General features: G+C 52.7%; 1 protein-coding gene across 1 annotated transcript in view; it reads right to left on the bottom strand.

Annotated features, from left to right (window-relative positions):
* Window positions 1-13,524, bottom strand: part of FAIM2 (Fas apoptotic inhibitory molecule 2) — a 29,249-nt gene extending 15,725 nt beyond the window's left edge. The window contains exons 1-7 of the mRNA XM_060113449.1: window positions 13,510-13,524; window positions 9,995-10,190; window positions 7,221-7,324; window positions 6,739-6,803; window positions 6,217-6,270; window positions 385-435; window positions 11-50 (exon numbers count right to left, since the gene is read on the bottom strand). Coding sequence (XP_059969432.1) covers window positions 11-50; window positions 385-435; window positions 6,217-6,270; window positions 6,739-6,803; window positions 7,221-7,324; window positions 9,995-10,190; window positions 13,510-13,524 — 525 coding nt within the window. The remainder of the gene's footprint in view (window positions 1-10; window positions 51-384; window positions 436-6,216; window positions 6,271-6,738; window positions 6,804-7,220; window positions 7,325-9,994; window positions 10,191-13,509) is intronic.
* Window positions 13,525-24,477: the final 10,953 nt, after the last annotated feature.

The following is a 24,477-nucleotide window of genomic DNA, read 5'->3' as shown; positions in this document are numbered from 1 at the left end:
CATCACTTACAAAGATGGTCAGGAGGATCAGGTTCCAGGGGAAATGCCTCCTGTAAGGCAAGCCACCGAGTTCAGAGGAGAGAGGGGGGCTGCCTGCAGCACAGGCTGGGTCATGCTGTTCGAGGGCTCTCCGACAAACTCAGCCCCACTCCTCGGAGCTTCTTCCTTCAGCCACATCCCCATGTGCCCCCATCTGTGCCTTCACCCTCCCCCCACCGCTGAGGTGCCAAGTAAAGGAGGGAGGGGCAGGCCTGATTGATGGAGCCCAGAGAAGGATGGGGCCCTCTTAGGGGTGCACTGGCAGCAAGCAGGACTGGGGCCAGAACTTCCAAGGTCCTGCTCATGTTCCCACAAGCCATGTTGCTCCTCAAGCCATCATCATACCTGGGTCCAGAACAGCAGGCCAGGGTCAGGTAGGTCGCAAAGAAGACAGCGCTGTGAGAGACAGACGGATGGGAGAGCTGGCCGTCCCTGAAGGCCCTCCACCCAGTCCCCTGCTCGTTCCACTCTCTGCCACCCCTGCCCACAGGGCACCAAGCAGGGTGCCACGGGCCAGGGGCAGGGGTTGGTTAAGCGCACGATCATCTTAGAACCTTGCAATGGGCAGGGTGATGGGATAATTCCGAAAGAAAGGAAGGGGAATAAGATGAGCCTGCTTCTAGAAATACTGAATCTTGGGTGCCATGTGATAGCTAACCACCCAATGCAAAGTGGTTCCCCCCCAGACAATATCTTATTACTTAAATATATTTTGAAAAGCTCATATACAGTGTTCTCTATATGCCAGGCAGAGAGCTACATGCTTTATGAGTATTAGCTAATATAATCCTCGTATCTTCTCTATGAAGCACGTTCTTCACTTTATAACTGAGGCACAGTGAGGCCAGGTGAGTTGTCCAAGGTCATACAGCTACCACATGGCAGAGGCAGGGTTAGAACACAGGCATTCTCCTCCAGAGTCCTAGCTTTAACCACTACCCCACACTGCCTCCTTTAGGCCTTTCCCTGGCCCTGTCACTACCTACAATGATCTTGTCTGTCCTGCCAGCACCTGGCACAGTGAGAAGTACCTGTGGCATGAATTTCTGGATCAGGTGGCCGTATCCATTGGGAGACTGGCAGGAAGCTCAGGTGGAACCCAGAGACGGGTTGAGGATTAAGGATTTTCTGGAGAGCAGTGGAGGTGGAGGCCAGTCCAGGTGGTGGGACATGAGGGCTGAGGACCCAAGGGTGGGGCATGCTCATGTCTACCTAGATTGGTGTTAACACCAACGCACGGCCTCCAGCTCTCAGAGTGCCCTCAACACATGGCACCTGTCATCCTTCCCCATCTCCCTCCTCGGTTCTCTCACCCATCCCCTACAGCAACAATGCCAACCATCCTCCTTCATCTGCAAACCTCCCAGGCTGCCTCACTCTCCTGCTTGGTCTGGCCTGATGTGTCCCAGAAAGATTCGAGATGAGGGCGGGGGCCTCCACTGGCTCCCTGCCTGCCGCCTGCAAACATCGCGTCATGCATCTATGTGTCCTTCCTCCTGTCCCTCCTCCCGTCCCAGGTGAATCCCCCCAAGCCTCTGGGTCCTACACCCTTAACTGCCCTGCCATCGACTGCTACATCCTCTCCCTCACAAACCTCCTCAGCTGTTCTCCATCTTTAACCAACATGTTTCCCGGCTCCAGCTACTGCCACTTTATCCACCCTCACAGCCAAGCTTCTTGAAAAAGTTGTCTCCACTCACGGCACCTTCTCCATCTCACAATTACTCCTCATCTTAACAAACCAGCCCCTGTCCCACTTAACGAGAGCTGGCTTTGCCACGTCACTATGACCTTGTTGAGTCCAACTGACACTTGTCCATCCTTATCTGACCTGGACATGCTGACATCTGATCTCTCTCGTTGTTTCCCTGGTTCCACAATGACACAGCCTTGGGTCCCCTCCTACCTCCCTGGTCACTCCTTCTCCATCTCCTTCAGCACAGGGTCTCTCCCATCAGACTGTCTCCCTTCATGATCCTCTTGGGTGGGTTCCCTCATTCCTAGGACTCCCTTTATCGGGCAGATGCTCATGACTCACACACCATATTTCTGATCTAGAATTTCCTTCTCAACCTCAGACCTGAATAACCAACTGCCTACTGGGCAAACACAGCTGTTCAGAAACATGCCAAATGCAGCAGGTTAGAGCCAAACCTGCCCTCTTCCTTGCTCCTTCTCCTGCATCCCCTATTGCAGAGGATGTCATGCAGCCTTCGAGTCACCCAACCAGCGACCTCGGTCAGCCTTGACTCTCACCCTGCCATGCCCAGCTAATCACTTGGACCTGCTGATCCTCTACCCAGGCAGTTCTCCAATCTGTCCCCTTCTCTCCATCCCCACGACCACCCTTTTAGGTCGGGTCATCTCTATCTGGTCCTTCTGCCTCCAGCCCTGCCTTCCACTCTCCAAGCTACAGGCAGATCCCATCATGTGACTCTCCTGTTTAAAATTCCAAAGAGCTGGTGATGCCCTGCATGATCCGCCCCCGCCTACCTCTCCAGCCCATCCCGCACCGCACTCCGCCCCTCCATCTACTCTCTCATTGCCCTCTGCACCCCTCACAGCGTGCCCACCACTCTCTGCCCCTGCTGGAAAGGACCGACTGGCGAGGATGCCTGGGGCTGAGGTTGGAGGGGCTTCCTCTGTGCACCACGGGCATAACTCAACCAAAGCCTGCACCCCACACCCCATGGGTCTGCTCATCTGATCCCCACCCAGATGTAGCATCTGGAACAACCTATCGTCCAACCCAGGGCCTGGCACGGGTTAGGCGATCTTTAAATATTTCTGGATGAAATGTGAAAGCACAGGGAATGTAGGGGTTGAGACAAGCCTATTGGATTTGGTAAATAGGAGCCCTCCATCTTCACCCTCTCCTATTCTTCAGTGGTTCTCAAATGATGCATCACTGCTGTTACAGTGATGGAGGGGTTCTCAGTGCCAGGGCCAGGGCTGCAGGCCATCCTGCTCCATGAGGAACAGTGCAGTCGTCCTGCCCCAGTTGTTAAGAAATACCCCAGCATCTGCTCTCTTTCGGTCTCCCTTGAGTCACCAGTCACTTCGACAACAATAACGATAATAATAATACCCTTGTCTACGTGTATCCTGGGTGTGGGGCCTGTCTCCCTGGCCAGACTGGAAGCTTCCTGAGGGCAGGGCCCAGCCTCCTTGTCTCTCTGGTCCAGAGCTCCTCAACCCTCAAGACGAGTGGTCGGGAGGAAGGGCAGAGGGACGGATGACCTGGAGCGTGTGGGGCAGTTTGGGAGCCTGACCCTCACATTTCACATCCCAGCTCTGCCACCACTATCGTGTGACCTTGAACAGCTACTTCACTGCAGAGCTCCAGCTTCCTGCTTTGTAAAACGGGAATACTGGTACCAACTCACTGGGCTGTAGCGAGGACTGAACGAGAGCGTGCAGTCCAGCCTTGAGCACAGAGCCTGGCACTGGGTAGGGACCTGAAGATGGGAGCTGTTATTATTATAACTAGAACCTGGCTAACTGACAGCTTCCTGGAGAGGCTCGGACCCACCTCCCCCAAGTCTGGTCTCACACTTTTCCTTCTTTGTCCGGTGCCCCCACCTCCACCCCACAGCCCTTACTCCTCCCCCGCACGGTAGGGAGGCCCGCAGTTCCCGCTGCCAAGGCTCATAAGGCAAGAGTCCACTGAGGGAGATGATTGGGGCCTGGAGAAAGCGTGGGCTGGGGGAGGGGGGTGGTGCTGGAAGGCTGCCATCCCAGGGAGTGAAGAATAAGTCACAGAAGAAGTGAAAGACAGACTTGCTTGTCAGAGCCTGGGCCCCAGGGCCTGAGCTAGAGCCGTGGTCTGTTTACAGAATGTCAAGACCGAGGCACGAGGCTCAGGTGGAGGCCAGGGTCCAAACCCAGTGTCCTCCCCCGACTCGTGATGCTCCAGGGCCAGTCCCAGGCTGTGCGGAGGCAGCAGAGCGTGGAGGGGAAGCGCACGAGCTTCTCAATCAGAAAGACAGGGTTCAATCCTGGCTCTGCTGCTTAGGAAGCAACATCTTCTCTCTGAGCCTCAATTTTCTCATATATAAAACGGGGATAATAACAGTATCTGCCTCGTAGGGCTGTTGTTAAGGATAAAATGAAGAATATCTGCAACTCACATGGCACAGTGCTTCATACATCGAAAAAGACCTGTTTTATTCTTACTGCTATTAAGGGCTTGGTATTTGGAGGACGTGAGACCCACTAGGTGTCAGACCTGCTAGGTCTCAGACCCAGAGGCGGACTCAGGACTGGACAGCGACGTGGGGAGGGGGCAGGGCGGGGCAGAGCAACAAGCTGGCTCTCTAGAGGACAGGGCAGCATCTTGGTGGTGAATTCCCAAGCACCTTTAAGGCTTTGCAACGCTCCATGGAAAGCACACGGTCCACGCCCACTTCCGACTTCTCTCCACACCCACCCACCCCTGAGTCTGGGACAGCATCTGTTTTCTGCCTGGAGCTGTTGAGGAGGAAGGACCTCTCACCATTCAGAGGTCAAATTCTCACACCATCCTCAGTGGGGTGGACTCTGCCCTCAATTCTAGAGCCTGCTTATTCTTGGACTGTCCCTCTGCCACCATCTGCTTAGGGCACAGAGTCCCCAAGACCCTCCCGCAGGAGGCCTGACGAGGGGCCTGGGGACCGCATTCCCGAGGTAGCAGGGCACAGAGGCTGCCAGGCGGTGCTGACGTGCCGGGAGCCATGCCAACCCGCCACGGGGGCTGGCCGGGGTGGCAGTCCCTGGGGCCTCATCAGCTTTAGCCTACAGTGGCCCCCGTCCCCCACGACGCCCGCCTCCCTGCCTGGTCTGCAGACAGGCCCTCTGTCCTGTGCCCTAAGAAAGGCTCTGGGTGTGAATGTCCCCTCCCCTGGGACCCCCAACTTGGCTGAGCTTCTCCTCCACTCCTCCGCTCCTCTCGGGAGCCCCAGAGGCCAGGATGTCTCCTTCCTGTCAGCCTTTGGCTGGCTTCTGTTAACTGGAGGCCCACTCTGGGACTGTTCTAGGCTCGGGTGGTCCAGGAGGCTCTGGGCTGAGCCTACGTTCCCACCAGATCCCCATCCAGGAACAGGCCTGGGACAGCTGTAGTGTGCAAGCTCCTTGGGTGGCCATTCAGAGCCTCCACCCCAGAAGGCCTCACTGCTCTCTGGGATGTCCCGATTCCCCTCACGGAGCCTTGCAGTGCTCCGCCAGCCTGGTCCCTAATTTACCCAATGTACCACGTGCGCTCCCACTCCCATGCTTTTGCTTAAGTCACCCCAGTCCCCAGGCCTCTTGGCTCATCCTTTGAGGCGCACCCACTGACATGGACTGAGGGCTCCCCCTCCTCTGAACGCTGCTCTTTCATAGGCTGCCTTGTATGCCCACCACCTTCCCCTGCAGAGGCCTCCTCCCCACCAGCTCCAGTTCTGGCCTGGGCTCACAGAGGGTGCTGAAGGAGACTTTGCTGACAGTAGTTCTGCTTTGAACAGGGTGGTCCGGCCTGGAAGTATCCAGAATGACTCCTTAATTGCCCACATAGGAGGGTCAGAATAACCTCTCAAGTTACCTGCCGTGCTCCTTAAAGAGTAGAGTATACAAGCAGGAACCAGCTGCTCGAGGGGAAGGGAGTCTGCCAAACAGAGGGATTAAGAGTACAAGCCTCAACCTGAATCTTGGGTTTGAATCCCAGCTCTACCACTGCCTACCTGGGTGACCTTGGGCAAATTACTCAACCTCTCTGAGACTTAGTTTTCTGAGGAGTGAATGCAACGCTGCACATCATGCACGTAGAACAATGCCCAGCCCTTACTAGGCACTTTGTAAGTGGTAGCTCTTATGATTAATAATTCACAAGCATTAATAACAACTATATGTTAATATTGAGTAGCAACATTATCATTAGTGTGGGCCAAGGTGGCCCAGCCCCCCTTCTCCTCCAGGCCAAGGTCTGAGTCTCCCTAGCCATGACCCCAGTTCCACCCTTCCCTCCTTGGGCAGGCACCAGAACCAACACCCATCTCCTCCTCTCCCCCTCAGCTCTAAACACCCCAGAAGGCCCCTTCTGGCCATGCTCTTGTGAGGCAGTTCCTACGGGATGGGGAGAGGTCATGGGCTGGGATTCTGTCAGCGGTGATTTCCCACCTTGGCTGCGGAGGGTGTTCTGGGAAGGGGTCTAGGTATACTTACTAGGATGCCCAGTACCAGCCTGGGTTGGCCTGGACATAGTCCTTAACGGGGTCACTGCAGAGAAGGGAGGGAGAGAGAATCAGAATTTACCCTCTGTCTCCATTTCTGGTTCAACAGCTGCACCTGCCCCCCCCGCCGCCCCACCCCTGCCAGTTCACAGGACTCAACTCGAGAGGAAGAAAGGAGAGACCACACCCCTGGTGGGGGAGGGAGCTCCAGCCACAGTCTCCCAGTCTCAGGCTGAGACTTGGATGCGCCCAGGTGTAGGGCTGCTGCATCTGAGAGGAACGACTGCTTCACAGACACCTGCAGGCCCAGAAAGCATGGGACCACCCCCTGCTGGACGGAGGACCCCTCCCTGTGCACGGTCTAAGGTTCTTCCCAGCATGAGGTGGGCCGCTGCCCTGCACCAACATCTTCAGGCGGACGGTTCTAAGAACAGTCTGACTCTGGACCCTGCTCCCCAGGCCGAGACCTGGCGCCACCACCCGTGGAACGTGCTGGTCCACACAGCCAACTCACCAGAAGGTAAAGAGAGCCACGACACCCAAGGTCACCAGCAGCTGGATCAGCAGAATGGTATAGACCTGGGGGTGGGAGGGGGTTCCGCTCAGCTTGGGGGGCCCTGTTGGGGGCCAGAGAGGCTCAGGCCCCCAGCAAGGCTCAGGGAGACCCCAACTTCCTGGCGACTCGATCTACCCTGCAGACCCGCATCCTGGGCCTTCCACCCTCCTTCTTAGGGGGCATCGGAATGAATCCAGGACAAGGCGAAAGGACAGCAAAGACGCTCCAGAGCCCACACCCATGGGATCTGGAGAGAAGAGACCACGTGTTCAGCCGTAGCAGGGGGCAGTGGGCACCCCAACTTCCCAGTAGGTGCCGTCAGCTGGCATCACAAGGATGGGGAGAGGGATGGCCTCTGGGCAGGAGACTGGGCCAGCGGCTTCTCGAGAGGCTCCCCCCACCCAGCTTCCCAGTCTGGGAGAGTTGGGGGAGGCAGTTACCTTTCTGATGAAGACTCTGCGGACGTTCTGGTCGTCCCAACTGAAGGTGGTGAAGAGCTCATGGTCTCCGGTGGGGAAACCACTCTCATAGCTAGAGCTGCTGCCTGGGTGGGCAGGGGGAGGGCCATGAGCGCTCCCACACACATAAATACCACCCCCAACGGCTCAGAGCTACCTTTTGTCAGACTGGCTTTCTGGACCAGGCAACGCCCTTATCTCCAGCCCCATTCTCAAACCTCCTCCTGCCCCACCCCATCCCATCCCACAGAGATCCCAGATCTCTCCCAGGTTGCCCCTCACCTTTCCTGTTCTGAGTCTGAGAAGGAACTGTCATCTCCCCTTCCCACCCCAAGCAGGGGCTCCCTGGGGCCCAAGCTCTGCCATACAAATGTGGCCCTTCCCTCTTGTGCCCCCCAACCCCCTTCCTAGACATTCTGCCTCCCTTGTGGCTGAGAATCAGAGAAGGACAGCCACTCCCCCGGGGCCACCTCACACATCCCAGAGTCAAAGGTCCTACCCTGGCTTGCTCTGAGGCCCCGGGGGTGGGAACTAGGGATTCGTAGGTGGGGTGGACCTGCTGGTGCTCCAGCTGAGAACCAGAGCTGGGGGGAGGCTGGAGGGGAAACAGAGCCAGGACAAGGGCAAGAAGTGGCGTGTGGGTGTGGGTGAAGTTTGGGGGCCTGGTCCCAGAACTCAGGCTTTCGGAAGAGCATGGGCTCTGTAAGCAAACACGCGGATCCCTCCCCAAGACTGACTAGCTGTGTGACCTTAAGCAAGTCACCAGCCTTCTTTGTGTCTTCTGTGATATGGGTTGGTGATACCCACCTCATGGGGATGAAACGAGATAAAAGTGAAAGCTCTGTGCCTGATGCTGACGACACCACCCTCTCTCTTTCATCCCTCGCCTGGGTCATTCCTAAGGCCTCAGGTGTGTCCACTCTGCTCTCCACCATCCCTGCCAGTTCTCCATGATCTTCCCCTCCACAGCAAGAGCCTGTCGTGGCCTTTCAAATCTGACCTCAGCAACTGTCCCACTCCAAACTCTTTGATGGCTCCTCACTGCCTTTTACTCAAGTTCAAGTTCCTTAACAAAGCCTCCTCAGCGTCCCACGAGTCCTCCAGCCCCACTGCACACTACTCCCTTCTACTTATCTCCAGCCTGACTATATTTTTTTCAGCTATGTGCTCTCTTGCCTCTGGGCCCCTGCACATTCTTTCTTTCAGCCTTGGACACTCATTTTCCCACCTCTTCACCAAGCTAATACATGCCATCCTCAGGACTCCCCTCATGGATACCCCTTCCTTCAGGAAGTCTTCCCTGACTGTCAGGCGGGTTAGTTGAACTGCCAAGGCCTCCGTCACTGCCTTTCACCATGTGGTAATCATCCATTTACTTGTCTACACTGTCAGCTCTGTGAGGGAAGGGCTTGCAAATCAATGCATCCCCAGAAATTAGCTCAGTGCCAGACACGGTGCCTAGTGCATGCTTAGTAAATGTTTGTCACACGCTGACTGAAATGAGCTGCCTTCCTCTGCCCTGACAGTTCATTGGAAAACATTCCTTAAGGCAGCCAGTCCTGGCAACCAGGATATGGGAAATGAGGAAGGGGGAGGGAGGTGGACCCACTGCCGACCTGGGGCTTGGAGACCCTAAACCTCTTATCCTTCACTCCTTCATGTTCTGTCCACGTCCCCCACCAAAGCCCAAATGGCCAGGCCACAGAAGGGGAGAAAAGGAGAGAAAAAGCAGTCCTGTGGGTGTCAGGGGCAGGAGGAAGGGCTCCCATGAACACCAGACCTTCAGGGGTCCTCCAGTAGATCACGATGGGGTGGGTCCGCTTGGGTCCGGGCAGAGGGGCTTTGTAGTGGGAGGTGTGGACCATGGTGGCCACTCCTCGTGAGTAAAGACTGAGGCATTGTCCCCAGGATCTCTTCTAGAATTCTGCTGTGGGTGGGGGTGGGGTGACAAGGTGGGGGAGGGGGTCGAGGGGGCTGAGGAAGAGTTCCTTGCAGCTTGCGGGAGCTGTACACGTTCCCAGCCCTGAGGCAAAGCTCCCACAGGCTTCCACACTGAACAGAGGGCCCCCTACCAGCCCGATTCTTAGTCTGCAAGGAGTTGGCATCAGCCCGGGTGGGTCGGCCCAGGAATTGTGCCTGGCTGTGAGGGACGCTAAGGCTGGCATCCACACACCTTCCCCACATCGTGCTCTCCCGCCCCCAGTTAAGGCCTGGGAGAGGGTAGAGAGACAAGGAGAGTGATGGGTGAAGTGGATCCTCAGCACACCCCCCCACTAAACAACCCTGGGGCCTCCATGGGGTCAGGTTTCAGATCAGCCAGCATGTCAGCAAACTGCACTCACGCTCACAGCAAGCCAGCCCCAGCTGAGGCCACAGTTAGCTGCAGCCTCGTACTGCTCCTTCCTGTGTCCACTCTGACCTCTCTCACTCCCTCTCTGCATCCCTTTCTTCTAGAACAGCCCCTGGTTTTTCTCCCCCATCTGTCCCCTCCTTTTGCCCTAGCCTGGTGACTTGAAAATGCCCCTCTTCCCCATCCAAGAGAACTATGACTGCAGAAACTGTGTCCCTCCTTCTTCATGGAGTTCTCCTTGACCTACCCTCAGAACAGCCCTCCAAATCCCAAACCTTTGCCCTCAGAGCCTCATACAACAACCACACAGTGCATCTATTTCTGGGCAACTTCTTCCTACGCAGGTTTTCCATCTGGACCCACCATTCCCTCTGATGCTCCAGCCTCCGGGAGCTGAGAGACTTACTAGGGTCCACGTAGGCCCAGCTGGGGTGGAGAGGCACAGCCGAGGGGGCTGGCGGGAAAACTCCTGCCTTCAGCCCCTCCCCAGAGGTGGCCTCCTCATAGGAGGGTGGGGCCGAAGGCACCGCTGGAGCCTCCTTCTTCTCACCATTGGCCTGCTGCTGCCCCTCTGTCCCGGGGGCCTTGTTAGCCACAGAGAGCTGTGGAGTAGAGGCAGAGAGAGACAGTCACCAGGGAGAGGGCACCTTCTAAGTCCTCTTCCCCAGCCCCTCAATTTCTGGAACTTCCATGGGTACTTTCTCACCTGCACTAGGAACGGCAGTGGTGCAGACAAGAACCTCCCTATTTTATGTGGGGTGTATATACAATGGAATATTATTCAGCCTTAAAAAAGAAGGAATTCCTGTCATTTGCAACAACATGGATGAATATGGAGGACATCACGCTCAGTGAAATAAGCCAGACACAGAAAGACAAAAACTGCAGGATCTCACTTATATGTGGAATCTAAAATTGTCGAACTCATAGAAGCACAGAGTAGAATGGTGGTTGCCAGGGTCTGGGGGTTGGGGGGAATGGGGAGATACTGGTCAAAGGGCACAAAGTTTCAGTTAAGCACGATGAAAAAGTTCTGGAGATCTAATTACAGCCTGGTGACTATAGTTAACAATACTGTATTGTGTACTTGAAATTTGCTGAGAGGGTAGATCATAAGTGTTCTTGCCACACACACACACATACACACACAGAAGGTAACTATGTGAAGTGATGGATGTGTTAACTAGCTTGATTGCGGTAATCATTCCGCAAGCTATATGTATATCAAAATATCGCACACCTTAGATACATACAATTTCTATTTGTCAATTACACCCCAATAAATCTGGAAAAAAAAAGAATCTCCCTATTTTACAGATGGGAGAACTGAGCTCCAGGGGTGTCAGGGCTGGCCAGGGGCACACACTGGAGCTGGGATAAAAACTGAGGAAGGAGAAAATTCTTAGGAGAGCCCACCATTGGTGGTCACTGTCCCCGGGGCAGGGACTGGCGCTATATGGTTCCACCGTTTCCCTGGGGTCCAGTGAAGGGCCTGGCACAGAGTAGTAGGCCCTTAAAAGTATTACTGAATGAAAGGTCCTCTCATCGAATCTCCCTGCTACCTTGCTCGTTGTATTTTGATCCCTGTTTTTAAATGAAGGGACTGAGGATCAGAGAGGAAGAATGACTCAGAGCTACACATGGCCCACCGGGCTGCAGAGCCCAGGCACCGTCCACTGGGGCTGGCCTCCTTCTGCTGGGCTGGAGATGACCAAGGAGGGTGGGGATGGGAGAGCAGGGAAACAGAAAGGGGAGAGGAGAGGGAAAAAAGAGGAAGAGGGGGACTTCCCTGTCAGTCCAGTGGTGAAGACTCCATGCTTCTACTGCAGGGGGCATGGGTTCAATCCCTGGTCAGGGAACTAAGATCCCGCACGCTGTGGGCAGCGCAAAGGAAAAAAAAAAAAAAAGAGGAAGAGGAATGGGGGCTGCAGGGGAGCAGAGGGTCAAGGCCCCTGGCTAAGAGTCCATTCTGACCTCACGCTATTGGAACCTCAGCCTCTCCCTCAAACCAGAACAGAATCTGACCGTCACTGATGGAAGGGAAAGCACCTCGTCATTCAGCCCCTTCCTTCATCTTACAGATGAGGAAACCGAGGCCCAGTGGGAAATATCCCATGGCAGGTTGAAAATTCAAGTCTATTTACACTCAGATATGGCCCCAGTTAAAATGTGCAAAGCTAAATGTGCAAAGCTAAAATGTGCAAATTTAGCTTTGGTGAGAAGATAGGGGCTGGGAGGGCCCGAATGATGCCGCCAGGGAAGGGAAGATTGGGGAGGCGGGGATGGTATGAAAACTGAAACGTCACCAAAAGGACTGAACCTCAGAAAACAAATGGGATTTAGGTCTGGTTCCAAAAAGAATGAGTTAAACCTGCAGGGCCACTGAGGAAGGCTGCAAAGTTCCTTCTTTGCGGGAAGCGTCTAGCTGAGGCAGCCCAGAGATGGACAAGCACCGGAAGGTTTCTGCTTCCATCCAGCCCTGAGGATGACCGAACTGGAGGGGTCTTTTCCATCATCAGAAAGCCTGGGAGCAAGCTGGGGGTGAGGGGCAGAGGAGGCAGGGGCAATACATTCACCTCAGGACAGGAAGCAGCGTCAGCAAAGTGACTGGTGGAGGTGGAGGTGGGAAATGGAGAGAATCTGCAGAGCGGGGAGCTCTTCATTTTCCCCATGGTGAACCCCACCCCTGCATCCTTAGGGAAGGGCCTCAGAACCCAGGCCTGTGGGAGTAGGGCCCAGCCTCATCCCTCCCACTCCCCAGCCCCCTTCATCACCCAGATCAGAAGGGTCATGCCCGGGAGAATCCATTTCAGCCCACCAGAACCAAGGTTCTCTGAGCCCAGACCCAGGGCTTGTGCCTGGGAAAAGGATTATCACCTCTGACTTCAGCCCGGTCCAGATTGGTCCTCCGCACCAACAACCACCCTGCTGACCCTAGGCCCTGGACCCCCAACATCCAGCATTACCAAGTGAAGTCTGTCCAAATGGCACGAGGTGGTATCACCCAATGACATCATTTTGAGGCCTGATGAGCTTAAAAAACAGTGAAAGGAGGGTCTGAGAGCCCAGGAAAGATGCCATTGGCTCTGAGGCTCATCTCTGAGAAAAGAAGGGGGAGTGGAGGGGAGGCCCTTCTTCTGTTTTCTCTGCCCAATCCTTAGCACCCCCAAGCAGAGGGCCAGAGGACCCTCCTTCTTTGCCCCAGGCCCTGGTGGTTGTATAATTCCACAGGCTATTGATGTTACATAACCCTACTAGGCCAGCCAAGTCTCTGCCCCAGCCCCTCCCCTACACTTCAGGCCTAAAACAGGAACAAAAAGAGATGTTTTATCCGATCCCATTCAGTCCTATGTCTGGCCAAAGCCAAAACAAAAATTAGAACATCCTGAAGCAGGGTTGCCATAGGAACCCCCCAACCACAGGGGCTGTATCCAGATACGGAATAATGACAGGGAGTTTGGTGGGGCGGGGGGTTCTGTGGAGGGTGTAAAAGATGAGTATAATATGGTTGGGGTTGGGATTGGACAGAGTGGGGGTGCCCTATAGGGCCTGCCCCTCAGGGCTCACCCTGGGGACGCGTGCACGCACACACACACACACACACACACACACACACACACACACCAGACACCTAAGCTGACTCCTTAAGGGGACATGGGCGTCTGTGAAGGCTCCTGTGATGCCAAAGCAATTGGTGGAATGTAGATGGGAGGAGAGGTGAGCCTGGTGGGCAGGAAGAGGCCACAACCCATTCCTTGAAACAGCCCTTTTGGGCCTCTGACTTCAACAAGGACCACGCAGGACCTTCGCATAAGAGCCAAGGGAGGATGCTTACAGTGGTCCTGAGAGTTTGCTTAGGATGACAGGGAGATGGGGGAACCAGAGGATGGAGGATGATGCAGGTGGGGGAGATGCCGGTACCTTTCCCTGTGTCATGGTGCCGTCTCTCCGGGAAGGGGTCCCTGAGGCAGGGGCGGCCGCTTGGGTCACCGCAGCCTGCCTGCGTCTCTTCCTTCCTCCGCGTGGGTTCTAGCAACATCCACTGCAGCCGGGCCAGGAGGACCGGAGCGTACCATCCAGACGCGGGGAGGGGGGCGGGAGATGCGGGGAGGAGGGGGCCAGGGCGGGCCTGGAGGCTGCGGCGGAGGCCTCTGCGGATTTGCAAGCGGAAGAGGAGGAAGCGGCGCAGAGCTCTTTTCTTCCACCCCCTCCTTCCTGTTATCCTCACCCCTCAGGGACCAGGCAGCTCTGCGCTGCGGAACTGCCCAAGTGGATGGGTCCAAGCGGGCGGGAGGAGGCACCGGGAGTCCATGACACCCGACCAGCTGATGCTGCCTGCCTGTAACTGGAGCTGGGTGTCAGGGCCTTATCTCTCCACCATCTTTGCCGCTGACAGGATCCGTTGTACCTCTGCCTGTTTCCCCTCCCTCTTTGGATGCGGCCCTGGTTTCTCCATCACCACCTCCCCTCTCATCATCTCTGTTTCATCATTCACGCTGGAGTGGCAAAAGTCTCCGATATCTTGTCTACCCTACCGTCTTCTAAAAGGCCCCCTGGGCCCTAAGTTCCTGTGGGCCTTTGGGCAAGCCATGTGGGCACCTCTCCTTGCCTCTCTTTTCTCACCTGTGAAATGGGAGCAAGAGGCCCCTCCCTACCTTGTCACAGAGACATGGGGCTGGGAGAATGCAGCTTGTATTTTTTTCAACCCTGCTGGCACATTTTACCATATCTTTCTGGAGAGGCCTCTAGGTCTGTCTCAAAACCTCTCCAACCCCCTATACTGCTCCCTTTTTGCCTCCATTCTCAGCCTCCACCACCCCTGTATCTGTCTCCTCCCCATTCCAGAGCCTGTCCCACCCCCTTTCCCAGTCTTATCCTTGGGACTCGGCCATCACCGGGCCTTGTTTTCTGCAGTTGCTGCAGTGTTACCGTGGGATTTGCAATCTCAAGAGCTGGGCTCGAGTCCCAATTTAGTCACCCACTGGCCGTGTGACTTTGACAAAGCCTTAACCTCTCTGAGCTGCAGCATCTCCTATGGAAAGGAGGATAACAGCGGAGCTCTGTCCATCCTAGATTTACTGTGAGACACAGGGGTTATGATGGTGGAAGCACACTGAAGACCACAAAGGGTTGTGAGTATTTGAGTTATTATTATTTGAGGAATCTCCTGGAACTGCCCCAGGGTGAGGGCACAGAGATCTGCCTAAAAGAAGGATCTGAACCTTGTAGGATGGGATGAGAAACCAAGATCTGGTGCAGGTGGGGGTGGCCCCCTACCTTCTCCTTCCCTGTCATCTCCCAGGTGGACCCAACTAATGGCCGGTGAGATAGCAGGGTCCTGGGCCAGCAGGTAAATTGCTGAAGTCTTTTTATCACCTCTACTCACCTGGTATCTCCCACTCCATAAGCACCAACTTCCAACACACTTGCTTAAACCTGGGCCTCCCTGTGCAGATGCTCTGTCAGTCCCCACACACCCAAGCCCTTCCCCACCCCCTTTCCCATCCCATCACTTTCCTCCCCAAGCCCTTCTCCTTGACCCCTTCCTCCCACAAGCTGCTCCCTGGCCCTGACACTGCTGCGGAAGCTCTGCCCAGCATTCCAGGTTCTGGCCTTCCCCTCCCTCTCCGCATCTGTGTGCTGGAGCATTTTCCTTCTCCTGCTTGGCAGCTCAAGTGCCGTCTCCTCCAGGAAGCCTCCTTGGTCCCTAGTGTGGGTTAGATGCGCTTTTCTGTACTTTCATAGCGCCCTGACATAGCACCTGTCACATGGCACTGTGGAGTTTGTCTGTCTCCCCGTTAGACTCTAAGAGATCCTGTCTGTGGCAGTTTTTGTGTTGGCAGGACTGAGGACAGTGCCAGGCATGTGGAATGAATGAATCCTATTGCTCTTTCCCAGACGTGCAGTGTTGCACAGAGCCTGAATTTATGTAGGCCTTGGCATTTTCCTGTGTTTGTGACTCTTGCTTACTCCTTCTCTCCCCATTCCCTCTGCTCCAGCCACGCAGGCTTCTTGGCTGTTCCTTGACTGGGCCAAACATAGCTCAAGGCCTTTGCACTTGCTGGTCCTCTGCCTGAGATATCTACACGTCGCTGCATGGCTCACTCCCCCACTTACTTCACTGCTCTGCTCAGACTTCACCTCATTGGGGGCAGGAGGGGCCTTCCTGATCCTATACAAGTAACAGTGCCACCAATGTAACCCCACCCAGCTCACTGGACAGTCCCTTTTTCCTGACTCAGCTTTATTTTTTTCCATGGCAATTGTCACCTCTGACATATAATTATTTTTTAACAGCTTTATTGGAGTATAATTGCTTTACAATGGTGTGTTAGTTTCTGCTTTATAACAGACTGAATCAGCTATACATATACATATATCCCCATATCCCCTCCCTCTTGCGTCTCCCTCCCACCCTCCCTATCCCACCCCTCTAGGTGGTCACAAAGCATAGAGCTGATCTCCCTGTGCTGTGCAGCTGCTTCCCACTAGCTATCTATTTTACATTTGGTAGTGTATATATCTGACATATAATTTTCGTTTAGTTTTTTGGTCTCTCTCTCTCTCTCTCCCCCCACGAACTATATGAGAGGATGCATTTTTGCACTACACCCTTGCGTTAAAATAGTGCCTGGCATGGATGTAGTGGGTGTTCGGTAAATGTTTGGCTGAGCAAAGGGAAACATTATATACAATCCTTATATTCCTCAGACATTTGGACATTGTCAGTGCTGTGATGTTTCTCAGATGTTGGACTCCATGACCTTGACATCACTTATATGTCCCGTTATGTGGTCTTCAGACATCACCCAGATGTTGGAATGTTTGTCTATCACTTTGCTGGCCTCTGGAGGCAGTGAGGTCTGGTGATCAAGAGCGTGGACTTCAGAGTCAGGTTCTGATTCCAGCTTCTCCACTTGAAGGCTGTATGACTCCAGACAAGTTAGTTCCCCTCTCAGAGCCTCAGTTTCCGCATGTATAAAATGGGGGATAGTGATAGTACTGACTTCACAAGGTTGCAGAGAGGTTTAAATGATAATATATGTGAAGGGCTTCACACAGTGACCAGCACATAATAAGCTCTCAGCGTAAGTGAGCTATTAGCCTCAGGGATTCCACAAATGTTGTTTAATGAAATAATTAATTTCCACCCTCATAAAGCAGCTGGGCTCCACTGTTATTCATTCATCACGTGTGTCGTGCCTACCTCTGTGCGACACACTGTAGTAGATGCTCTGGGTGGTTCAAAGAGGAATCAGACCTGCAGCCTTTCCTCAAGGAAGAACGATCCATCACATATTCAGAACTCACCCCCGTGCAGTGCCGGGGCCGGAACCGGTGCCGTCAGGGAGGTTAGAAGACAGGGTGCCTGAGGGGAGCCAGGAAGAGTGAGGGGCTCCCCAGGGGAGTTGGGAGCTTGTTGGGGTCACATCCTTGAATCCCTAGCCCAGGGAATGGGCTTTATTTTGTTAGCATGAAGTAGGGAAATGGGGCTGGGGGAGAAGGGGCAGGTTTCAAGGTTTTTTGAGCAGGGCATGCTCCAGAAAGACCACACTGCTGGAGCCATTTTTGTCATTAAAGCATTTTCTTGATCAAGAAGGGCAGAAGGATGCATCTGTGAGCAACACGTGGGAGGAACTGAATGAGGAAGAGACTGGAGGTGCAGAGACAAGCAAGGAGACTTTGGGAGAGGTCCCGTGAGGGGCGCTCAGAGCCCAGACTTGAGAGCAGGCTGCCTGGGCTCAAGTCCAGCCGCTGGGTAAAATGCTTCACTTCTCTGTGCCTCAGTTTCCTCTTCTGTGAAATGAAGGTTATGAGTTAGTACTGGTAAAGCACTCAGAACAGGACTAGGCATATAACAAGTGCTCCATATGTGTTTGGTAATTTTAAAGTGAGACAAACAATCCAGGGGCAGAAAAGATGGAGAGAGGCAATCGGCCTGGGGCAGGATTGACAGGACTTGAGAAGAGGTTGGACATAGATAAGGGGTGAAGGGACATCAGAAGAGATGGGGGCTTGGGGGCTGAGTCTCTGGGCGAATGGCGCCGTTATGAGAAGGGAGGAAGGTGCTGATGTGCTCAGCTGGGGTCAGGTTGAGTTTGTGGTGCCCGTGTGACATCCAGGTGGAGAAGTCCTGTAAGCAGTCGCAAGAGGTCCAGGCAGGGCCTTACACAGCTCAGGGGGCGGCATGCACTGGATTCTAGGGGAACACCACTGCCCCTTCTGCCCAGGAGCCCAGCCCTGGGGCCTCACGGAGTCGAGCAATGTGGGTGCCAGGGCCTGAGCGGCCACTGGCCATTATTAGAATGTGGGCAGTGGCTGAATCACCGAGTATGTGAGGACATCCCTGGAGAGCGAGGCCAAGGAGGGAAGGGGGGTCGAGCAGGCCTGGAGCAGCACCTGGGGGATGGGGGAGATGGAAGGAAGTTCTTTCCTGCCTCCAGAGTCCCCATCACCGTCTTCAACCACCAAGCTGAGGTGGGAGTGGAGAGATTCGAAGACCATGCCGGAGTGTCTTCAGGGCTGCCCCTCGGGCAGGGGAGCATGTGGGCTCCAGATGTTTCCTTTCCTTCCCTTCAGGCTCACACTGTGGCGGCCCATCCCGATCTTGTTCTGCTGTGGTTGCCAGCTAGCTCCGTTTGGGGCAGGTGCCAGGGGAGGAGGCCGATGGTGTGGACAGAGGCGTCACTTCTCATTTTACAGCCGTAGAAGTGAAAGGCTAAAGAGGGTGAGTGGCTAACCCAAAGTTACATGACATGTTGGGGGCCAAGCCAAGGCAAGAGGAATGAATGTACCCCAGCAGGGGACCATGAGCCCAAGAGTGATTCAGTGGTAGCGCTTAGACTGGGTGAGGGGGAGGAGTTGGGCGTTCCCAGGCTTCCTAGGTGGGCAGAATCAGAGCTAGCCAGTCACCTCTCCCCAGACCCTCCCCCGTATCCCCCATACACTCAAGCCTGCACACCCAGCTTGCAGCAGTGCCTGCGCCCAAGGGTGAAGAGAGAACCGCAGAGGCAGGGTCTAGAGCCCGGGTGGCTTGCAGTAGGCAGATTTCAGGCTGGGCTGCAAGAGATGGTGGTCCGGGCCAGCTCTGGCGTATCAGTGCACCCCCTGTGTATACCTGGGCCTCAGCCATGGTTGCCTCCCACAGATTTCGAAGCCTGTCACTGCCCTGCAGGTCCCTGGCCCCCTACCCCTCTCATTGCTATCCTTACAGGCCCTTTCTACCTCCCCTCCCCACTTCGTATACGCCCCCCCCCCCAGCCCTACAGCAAAGAGCCCGACATCCTGTCCTGGCCAGTCGTAACCTGGTTGCACAACCCCTCTGTGCTGGGGTGTCCATTCCTGCCTTCCCCTCCCCTCACCCCAGGACACACTGCCTCCCCAGATACCGTCTCCGAAGCTCAGGGACATGAAATCTTTGGCAAGCACCAACACCCTGAATCACCTTTCTTCCCAGCTGCAAGGGTGGCTTATGGAGTGAAACCGCATTCTTGCTGCTCTTGGCAGTGTTGAGTGCCTTGAGAAGTCATTTCTTCCCCTGGGTCTTGGTGTGGTCGCCCGCCCTCGCTGATTCCTGGGATGGTCACAGGTTGTACAATCACTTGTGTTCCGCGTGCTGCGCGTGTGCATTTCTGCTTCTCCACCAGATGGAAAGCTCCTTAAAGGTAGGACTGTGTCATCTTGATCCTTTCAGCACCCACCCCATCTCTTCCACCTGCTAGAGTTCAGTGGTGAAGAATACAGGTTTTGGATCCAGGTCCATCTGGGCGCAAATTCTGACCTTGCCACTTATCACATGAGTGACCTTAGGCAGGTCACTAAACCTCTCGGAGCTTAGTAATGGACATCCATTAATTAATTCACTCATCCAACCAATATTTACTGAGGGCCTACTACATCTCAAGCACTCATGTATATATAGCAGCGAACACAAAAGATGCAATTCTCAGCCCTGCGGAGTTTACTTCTTAGTGGGGAATATTAGTGCTTATCTCATAGGGCGATTGTGAGGACTCGATGAGCCGCCATATGGAAAAGGCTTAGCACAGTGCCTGACACAGTAGGCATGACACACAGGAGCTGTTGTTGTGAACATGCATTCAGGACAATTTACCGAGAACTCACTGTGAGCCAGCTCCATGCTGGGTGTCAGGGAGACATAGGTGCAGAACACCCATCCGTGCCCTCGAGGAACTCACAGTCTAACACACCTACTATGTAACAGTCGGCAACATCTCCATCATTGTTCAGAAACCTGTAACCAACACCAGCTTATATTGCATACCACAAAGAACCATAAGGTTCTAGAATGTCAGGTATAGCAGAGACTGCTGTTTGTCCCCCAATATCCTTCAGACAAAGCCATGCATGATTGATATCAACACTAAGGTTTGGGGAGGTTCAGAAAGAGGTGTGGTTATATTTGCTTGGGAAATCAGAAGGGACTGGGAGAGGTGGCTTTTCAACTGCATCTGGAGCAAAAAAGTAAAATTTAATAGACAGAGACCGTGGTGGCAGAAATAGGAAGGGAGGCCCTTCAGCAGAGGAGAATGGCACACAACGGCATGGAAAAAGGAAAATGTGAGGCACCAATTTTGTGCTAATCCCAAGATGGCCTAGCCTAGGGTGAGGTTGGAGGCTGATCTAGGGAAGGCAGCTATATTCATTCACAGGCACAGGGACAACTGCCCAAGAGGTGGGGTTTGACGGACCCCCATCCCAGCCTGCCCTTGGCCAAGAGGACACCAGGCTTAAGATTCCACCATTAGAAATTCATTTATTTTGGTAAGCATTCAGCCTCCAGGAGGTTGCTAGCAGGGGGCAAATCATCCCCACAGGAATAACATGGAAAGATGATTCTGGGCCATGAGAGGAATGGTGGGGAAAAGAGACCTAGGAACAGTGGAGAACAAGGTGATGTGACTGCAGGAATAATAATAATAATAATAGCTAACTCTTATTGAGCACTTAAATGCTAGGCACTGAGCTAAGTGTGCTACATGGATTGTTTCATTTAGTCCTTGATAACAGAAGTAGGTCCTCTTATCTCCATTTTACAGATGAGGAAACTGAGACTTGGAGAGGTGAAGTGACTTGCCCAAGGTCTCCCACAGCTGGCAGTCAGCGGCCAGACCCCAGAGACCAGCTCTCAGCCACATGGGGTCCTGCCTCAGATACTGGTTTTCTAACCAGTTAGATGGGGTTAGTGGCAGCTCCTCCGCTGAGCCAGAAGTAAAACTCCTTGAGTGGTGTGACATGCTGTAGGTCTTCACATGTGCCGTGTCCCTTCCCTTTCTCCTGAGTGGAAAGCTCTGTTTCATGAGCCAGGAGCCTCGTAAATATTTCAGTGGTGTCTGTGTGGTCGAGGCCGTGCAGCCTGTTCTCTGCAGCACTTGTGATAGTGAGGTCTGGGAGACGTCCCAGGCCTGCTGCAAGTATTTGATCAGCCTCAGTTAAAAAAAAAAAAAAAAAAAAAGACCTTTTCCTCAGGGTCCCATTTCCCAAGCAGGGTCCCATTTCCCAGGCTGTCCGGCTGCCAAGCCCGACAGTCATCCGTGGGCCCCTCCTTCCAACCCGGACACTGTGCCGAGGGCTCTGTCACACTTGGGGGAAGGGCTGCAGCGAACCCAGAAAAGAAAACAAAGGGCACAGGTGGTGCCCCTACAGCAGGGGTGGAAGCTAGAATTGAGGGCAAGTTGACCTGGGTCAGTGCCTCTGGAGCACTTTGACTTCTTTCTTAAAAAAAAAAACAAAAAAACTTTGTTGTGGTAAGAACACTTAACATGAGATCTACCTTCGTAACCAATTTTTAAGGGCACAATCCAGTGTTGTTAGCTGTAGGCACAATATTATATAGGGGATGTCTAGTACTTATTCATCTTGCATAACTGAAACTTGGTACTCATTAAATAGCAACTCTCCACTGCCCCCTTTCCCCAGCTCCTGGCAGCCGCCATTCGACTCTCTGCTTCTATGAGTTTGACTTTTAGATACCTCACAAAAGGGAATCATGCGTCATTTCTCCTTCTGCAATTGGCTTATTTCATTTAACATAATGTCCTCAAGTTTCATCCATGTTGTCACATAAAGCAGAATTTTCTTCTTTTTAAGGTTGAATAATACTTTACTATATATAAATATATATATATATATCACATTTTCTCTATCCATTTATGCATGGATGGACATTTAGGTTGTTTCCACATCTTGGCTATTGTGAATAATGCTGTAATGAATGTGGGAGTCTAAATATCTCTTTGAGATCCTAATTTCAATTCTTTTGGATAAACACCCAGAAGTGGGATTGCTGGATCATATGGTAGTTCTAGTTTTAATTTTTTGAGGAATTGCCATACTGTTTCCATAGTGGCTGCACCATTTTACATTCCTCCCAACAGTGTACAAGGGTTCCAGATCCTCAACATCCTACCAACATTTGTTATCGGGTTGTTTTTTTAAAATAATAGCCCTCCTAACAGGTGTGATGCGGTATCTCATTGTATTTTTGATTTGCATTTCCCTGATGATTAGTGATATTGAATATATTTTCATATGCTTTTTGGCCATTTGTATGCCTTTTTGGAGAAATGTCTATTCAATTCCTTTGCCTATTTAAAAAATTTTTTTATTGAAGTGTAGTTGATTTACAATGCTGTGTTATTTTCTGCTGTACAGCAAAGTGAATCAGTTATACATATACATATATCTACTATTTTTTAGATTATTTTCCTATATAGGTCATTACAGTGTATTGAGTAGAGTTCCCTATGCTATATGGTAAGTTCTTATTAGTTATCTATTTTATATATAGTAGTGTGTATATGTCAATCCCAATCTCCCAATTTATCCCTCCCCTCCTTTCCCCTCTACCTTTGCCTTTTTTTTTTTTTTTTTGCGGTATGCAGGCCTGTCACTGTTGTGGCCTCTCCCGTTGCGGAGCACAGGCTCCGGATGCACAGGCTCAGCGGCCATGGCTCACGGGCTCCGCGGCATGTGGGATCTTCCTGGACCGGGGGACAAACCCGTGTCCCCTGCATCGGCAGGCAGACTCTCAACCACTGTGCTACCAGGGAAGCCCCAATTTTTAAATCAAGGTTATCTGGGACTTTTTTGCTATCAAGACAGTATGAAAAGTGAATGTAAAATATCTTATTCATAAACTTTTATATTGACTACATATTGAAGTGATAATATTTTAGGTATATTGGGTTAAACAAAATAAAGTTAATTCTACTTGCTTTTTTTGCTTTTTTCATGTGGGTATTAAAACAATTTAAGTTACAAATGTGGGACTTCCCGGGTGGTCTAGTGGTTGAGAATCCGCCTTCCAATGCAGGGGACGCGGGTTCGATCTCTAGTCAGGGAACTAGGATCCCACATGCCATGGGGCAACTAAGCCCGTGCGCCACAACTACAGAACCCATGCTCTCTGGAGCCCACGCACCACAACTAGAGAGAAGCCGGTGCACCGTAAGAAAGGATCAACAAAGGTCCTGCGTGCTGCAATGAAGACCCGACGCAGCCAAAAATAAATAAATAAATTTATTTATTTATTTTTGGCTGCGTCGGGTCTTCGTTGCTGCACACGGGCTTGCCCTAGTTGCGGCGAGCGGGAGCTACTCTTCGTTGCGGCGCGCGGCCTTCTCACTGCGGTGGCTTCTCTTGTTGTGGAGCAGAGGCTCTAGGTGCGCGGGCTTCAGTAGTTGTGGCTCACGGGCTCTAAAGCGCAGGCTCAGTAGTTGTGGCACACGGGCTTAGTTGCTCCACAGCATGTGGGATCTTCCCAGACCAGGGCTCAAACCCGTGTCCCCTGCATTGGCAGGCGGATTCTTAACCACTGCACCACCAGGGAAGTCCCTAAAATTCTTTTACTAAGAGAAACTTGCCTCTCTCAACTATTTGGTTAACCTGAGTTAACTTTTATAAACTATACAGGAAAAGCAGATCAGTGCTTGATTCTTTTCCCTTTATTTACAGTTTCCAAACTAATGAGTTACTTCCTTAGCATCCCCAAAAGTGATCGATTTTTTAAAAAACATCATGAACTCATGAATTTAAATATATTTGAAGTGTTTTAAATCATTGCCACTATAATTAGGATATATTTTAAAACTTGTTGGCTGAAATTTATTGAATGAGGGTAATAATAAAGGTAACCGTGGGAAAGCCGAGAGAACTCCAACTCTGGAGGTAAACAACCCAGAGATGGAATCCTGGCTCTACTATTTACAAGCTTGGTGACCTTGGTCGAGTTACTTAATTTCTCTTTCTGTCTATTTCCTCATGCCCCAAAGAGGAAAACGGTTAATAATAACTAATATTTATTGAGTGTTTACCATCTTCCAAGCATAGTGCTAAGTTCTTTAAAGACATAATGGCACGTAATCCTCATATCAGCTCCATGAGGTAGGAGCTATTATCACCCCCATTTTAGAGATGAGGAGGAAACTAAAATATGAATTGGTTGAGCAATTTGTCAAGGTTGCACACCTAGAAAGAAATGGAACAGGGACTTGAACCCAGGGCAGTCTGGCTCCAAAGCACACCATCATCTAATGGTTATTGCGAAGATCTGAGCTGGTGATGATCATTCATCATATGCCTACTGCATGCCAGGCACTTGGCCTGACTCCAAAGCTCACACTCTTAGCCGGTACCCTATTTTCGTGGTGTTGGCCTGTGGTTGGTGCATAATTAGTGAGAATTATTGGTGGTTGTAGAAGTAACCACCATGGGAGTGAGGGATGGAGCAAGGAACTAACCAGGAAAAGTGCAGGCCCTGGGAAAGTCAGGGTGAGCAGGCCTATTGTTGCCCCTGGCACTTCCCCTCAGAAATGGAGCACAGTCAGGTCTGGCACATGGGGAAGGGGGCAAAACTTCTGTTGCAGC

This window comes from Mesoplodon densirostris, chromosome 11, assembly GCF_025265405.1.
Source record: "Mesoplodon densirostris isolate mMesDen1 chromosome 11, mMesDen1 primary haplotype, whole genome shotgun sequence".
NCBI lineage: Eukaryota > Metazoa > Chordata > Mammalia > Artiodactyla > Ziphiidae > Mesoplodon > Mesoplodon densirostris.
Note: the sequence above shows the minus strand (reverse complement) of the source record. Positions and strands in the feature narration are given on the sequence as shown.